Source organism: Otolemur garnettii, unplaced genomic scaffold, assembly GCF_000181295.1.
Source record: "Otolemur garnettii isolate 467f Iridium unplaced genomic scaffold, OtoGar3 scaffold00568, whole genome shotgun sequence".
Taxonomy (NCBI): Eukaryota; Metazoa; Chordata; class Mammalia; order Primates; family Galagidae; genus Otolemur; species Otolemur garnettii.
In genome coordinates this window covers 5,450-10,725 of record NW_003852963.1, presented here as the reverse complement: position 1 = coordinate 10,725, position 5,276 = coordinate 5,450, and the positions used below count along the sequence as shown (strand labels likewise).

Genomic DNA, 5,276 nt, shown 5'->3' with positions numbered 1-5,276 from the left:
ATGGTATTGTGGTGTTTTCTCTGGGGTCAATTGTCCAAAATCTTACAGAAGAAAAAAGTAATCTCATTGCTTCAGCCTTGGCCCAGATTCCACAGAAGGTCAGTACAACCTCCAGTTCTGACAGGTGGCTATTCAAACTCTGGAAGAAGTGTGAGTTCCATCTGAACTTGAATCTCATTTTCCATTTAGGATGACAGGTTAGGTAAAAATCAGTGTTAGGTAAACATTTTACAAAACATTATAATAGGGTATTTGGGTGCAATTTATCATTAGCCTACTGAGCCTTGCTGTTGCTATGAAAACAACTCACTTTTCAACATTTGTCTCTAATAGAAATGAAACACAGAGTTCTCACCTCAGATTTTAGGATTTGAAATTTTAGGACCTGTGCTGATTACTCGAGGAAATGTCCAAAACAGTCTTAGCTCTAAGAACTGCCCCCTCCCCCCCCAATGGGGATACTAATACAGCAAAGATAGAGAGGATAGAGAGGAATTGTGTTCTAGAACATTCTCCAGTGTTCTGATACATATTTGTTTGTATCAGAATTTTATCTAGTACGGTTAGGAATAGGAGTAGAAGTTTAGATTTATGTCCTTTCTTTGGATTAGAACCCCCCATCTCTGGTGTATGTGTCTGGTGCCCGAGCCACTGAGCTATAGGCCCTGAGCCTGTGTATTCTTTCTAATGAATTAGAGTTTTCTGGAGCTAAAAGTCTATTACAATTTGAATATTTTCATGTAACAATCTGTATGTTATAATTTATGATACTCAATTAACTTTAACTTTGTGTTTACTACAACTCTATGTTTCCACTCTTCAGATAGTGGTGTATGAAATATCTGAAGCAGCAGTTCTCAACCTGTGGGTTGTGACCCCTTTGGACCCTTGGAAAACACATCCTTCATATCAGATATTTACATTATGATTCATAACAGTAGCAAAATTACAGTTGTGAAGTAGCACTGAAAATAATTTTATGGTTGGAGGGTCACCACAAAATGAGGAACTGTATTAAAGGGTCATGCTATTAGGAAGGTTGAGAACCACTGATCTAAAAGGTCTTTTACTTTTTATTGGATTACTTTAGACAAAACTCACTAATGCTATTATTCTGTTGTTTAACTTGTGAAATACATATATTTTCTTCTACAGGTTTTGTGGCGACACAAAGGGAAGAAGCCAGCCACATTAGGAGCCAATACTCAGCTCTATGATTGGATACCCCAGAATGACCTTCTCGGTGAGACTATAAGACAGTGACAACAGCATTTGGAAGAGGGACAAACTGAATCACTGTTGGACAGCTAGTATATTCAACAAACATTTAATTGTTGTAGATGTATTTCCTTTTACCTCCAATTTTATACTAGATACAATTAAAGAATTGACCACTTATTTTATAGATTCACATTTTCTATTGTTTAGGCAAAATTTGCATACAATTCAGTGAGGACTAATGTCTTTGGTAGCAGTGACCTATGTGCTCATCTTTATGGATAATGCTGCTGCCTTCTCTGACTCATCTCAGTGTCTTCCCCTAAGGCCCTGGATTTCTTTTCACACTTTATTGTCACAACCCCTTGGGCCCCTATGGCCCTGGTCTGGATCACAGCAGGAAGGAACCAGTTGTGATGCAGGATTAGAAGTACAAGCTTGTAGTAGGTGGGCTAGCCCTTCTTTGCAGGGTAGCCCAGAGCAACCTCTGCACGAACATTTTACTGGGACCATACAACACAGGTGAGGGGAGTAATTAACAAATGACTATGTGCTGAAAGCTCAGGTTCTTTCTCCATAAGGAAGACCTGAGGACGAACGGCCAGAGGGCTCCAACCCCGAGCTGTGAATCATCTTGCTCAGAGGTCATCTGGCTCTTGGCATCCTCCACACTTTATAATAAGAATCTCCAATTTTTCATTTAATTCTCAACTAGGTCATCCAAAAACCAAAGCTTTCATCACCCATGGTGGAATGAATGGGGTCTATGAAGCTATTTATCATGGGGTCCCCATGGTGGGAATTCCACTATCTTGTGATCAGCCTGATAACATTGCTCGCATGAAGGCCAAAGGTGCAGCCGTGGAGGTGAACTTGAACACAATGACGAGTGCAGATTTGCTCAGGGCTTTGCGAACAGTCATTAATGACCCTTAGTAAGTATTCCTGCTTTTAAAGGCTTACCTACCTTTCATTATCTGTATGCATCATACCATGTTAGAGACCATGCATCTAAGCTTTTCAAGGGATCTTACCCAACTTAGTTGTAGAATAGTTCATATGGTATCAAATTTCATCCTTGGAAAGAAAAGATTTAGATTAAGAATTGTCTTGCTGGGCGGCACCTGTGGCTAAAGGAGCAGGGCACTGGCCCCATATACCAGAGGTGGTGGATTCAACCCTGACCCCACACAAAAACTGCAAAAAAAAAAAAGAATTGTCTTGCTAAGATTTCTTCCATGTCTTCATTTCAATGCACTTTGTTAAGTGTACATGTTTTTCAGCCTTCACCCTATACAAATATCTGTTAAATGCTATGCAACCAACAAAGTTCATGCCACAAGAATTAATATTTTTTGCAACAAGATTTTGGCTTTAATAACACACATATACCATATTTTACCTACTTGTTTTTAATAAAAACCAAACTTTCTAATTTTTATAAGTGTTTTTGCCTTTCAGTTATAAGGAGAATGCTATGAAATTATCAGGAATTCACCATGACCAGCCAATGAAGCCCCTGGATCGAGCAGTCTTCTGGATCGAGTTCGTCATGCGCCATGGAGGAGCCCAGCACCTGCGGGCTGCAGTCCATGACCTCAGCTGGGCCCAGTACCACTCCCTGGACGTGATTGGCTTCCTGCTGGCCTGCGGGGCAGCTGTGATGTTCCTCCTCACAAAGTGCTGTCTGCTCTGCTACCGGAAGTTTGCTGCCCCGAGGAAGAAGGGGAAGCAGGACTAGCTGGGTCCCAGAACTGAAGCTGGGATCTTCACCTGTGGGTCCCCCAGGTGAATGCCAGCAAGAGGGGCGTTATGGAGATTCTCCTCCTCCTGGGACAAAACATCTTTCTCTACTTACCTGGTCAAGTCAGAATTTCCAGAGATTTAGTTCCTATTAGAAAGATAAAATTATTACATGTTGAACATTGTTAAAAACTGGAAAATGTAAAAATCATATAAGTTAAAATAGCATATGAATAAATGTGCACTTGTTCTCTAACCCAAATCCTTAGCCTCCTGTTCTTCTTCTCCCAGTCCCTGACTCCACACAGCAACTGCAGAGCCTGTGGGAACAGTCCCTGCATCTCTGCTACCCTCATGCCCACAGTCTAGTCCTGCTTTTCTGTTGCTGCAGAAGTTTCATTAAAGACTACAGCGGAGAAATTATGACACTCACTGCATATTTTGATTAGTCATTTGTTTAAACTAAGTCTTCCTTTTGTTTTTTACAAGGCCTCTAAAACTGTTAACAGTCACCTTCCTCTATAAACTACCCTCGTTTGTTACTGTTCATAATCAAATGCTTCTCCTCTTGCTGTACCAAACCTCAATTCCCCTTTCCCTCTTCAGTCTCATAAGCTGGATCAATTGTGACCTCACTGGATACTACAGTTATCCCCTCTCGTGTATTACTGGCTTCAGATTGCTTCTCCAAATTATCGGTGAGTTATCTACTTCCAGGGTTCTTTTTAGAGCCACCTAAGGCACAAGCTGCCACAGTCTGTTTTTCCCTTAGAAAGCAGAGACTGAGATGAGGATTAGAGCACTACAGTTTGAGAAATGACTTGAGGGTCCAGGAGTAGGGGACAGGGAAAAGTAAAACAGGAGGGAGCAAGTCAGTAAAGCAGAGTCACCAACCAGTCATGGCTGTGAGCTGCTGGGACCCAGGCCCACCAGGAGCCAGCGGGAGGTGCATGGATGCAAGGGGACAGGTATCTGCAGTGCCTGTTTCTCACACTGCTGGATCAGGCGTGTGTGAGTGAGCACTGGGTGAGGTCCAGGGTTCCCTGTGAAGCGCTGGGTGAGGTCCAGAGTTCCATGTGAAGCACTGGGTGAGGTCCAGGGTTCCATGTGAAGTGTCAGAGAAGCCCTAGTGCAGAAGGTGAGAGACCCATGGGGGAGGACAGAGAGCACAGCAGGCTGGAAACACCTGCGATGACCCTGAAAGAGCTCTCAAATTTTCCCTTATTGTTTCACTTTTCCTGAATATTATTCTTGATGGATGAAATACTTTTAACTATCCCTGAGGTTTCTTACAAAGTTATGGCTGTTATTTTTAAAAATTCTTTTTGCTTGTTGAGTATCTCTTTATTCTGGTGCATATGTGTGTACCTGCCCAAGTGTTTATTAATCTTTAGTTTACTCTTGTTATTTTATTTGCTTTTCTCAAATGTTGGTTATCTTTTTATACTTAAGAATAAGGAATTTGGTTGGGCATAGGGTTCATGTCTGCAATCCTGACACTATGGAAGGCAGAGGCAAGAAGATGACTTCAAGACCAACCCAAGCAAAAGTGAGACCCTGTCTCTTAAAAAAATATTACCTGGTGTGGTGTCATGCATCTCTAGTCTCACCTTGGGAGGCTGAGGCAGGAGGATCACTTGAACCCAGGAGTCTGAGGTGGTGGTGAGAGGTGATGATGCCACTGCACCAGCCCAGGAAGGTCACAAAGAGAGAAAGAGAGAAGCTGTTTCAGGAAAAAAAAAAAATATGAAGATTAAAATGACTCCGTAGTACATCTTTGTATTTGTGAAGGACTTGATAACTGGTTGACTTTGATTTTTTTGTACTTAACTGTAGACATTACCTAAAGGGATCCATAAATGTCAGAATAAAGAAGATTTTACTTTCCAGGTTACATGAACTCCAGTTACTTTATTCTACCTTGGAAAATTTCTTTCAATTTCTTTGGAGAAGGACCCTCTAACATTTTGATGAATGGGAGGCAAAGAGTGTGATGTAACATCTGCACAGGAAATGAATGCATTTAGTTGTTACTTCTCCTCAGTGTTCTTTGACTCTTGTCTGACACAAAATTACTGTGGCGTTTGCCCAGTGGTGGTTTCTATGTCCTTCATTTCTTCCTAATCATTAACAGGAATTCTACTGTAAGGAAGAACATCCCTTTCCTGCATTTATTTATTTACTTTGGTTCTGTTTAATATAGATTCATGTGTATTTGATTTATTCCACAGGTCACAGTTCATAACTATCATCATTGTTTTTGAGGACGTTGATCCATATTTGATTTATTGGGACTCTTTTCAGTTGTCTTCTAT

The 5,276-nt window shown here is 41.2% G+C and overlaps 1 protein-coding gene across 1 annotated transcript in view; it reads left to right on the top strand.

Annotated features, from left to right (window-relative positions):
- LOC100960455 (UDP-glucuronosyltransferase 2A3-like) overlaps nucleotides 1-3,031 on the top strand; it is a 9,188-nt gene extending 6,157 nt beyond the window's left edge. The window contains exons 2-5 of the mRNA XM_012814024.2: nucleotides 6-98; nucleotides 1,156-1,243; nucleotides 1,934-2,153; nucleotides 2,680-3,031. Of these exons, the coding sequence (XP_012669478.2) occupies nucleotides 6-98; nucleotides 1,156-1,243; nucleotides 1,934-2,153; nucleotides 2,680-2,959 (681 nt within the window). The 3' untranslated portion in view covers nucleotides 2,960-3,031. The remainder of the gene's footprint in view (nucleotides 1-5; nucleotides 99-1,155; nucleotides 1,244-1,933; nucleotides 2,154-2,679) is intronic.
- Nucleotides 3,032-5,276: the final 2,245 nt, after the last annotated feature.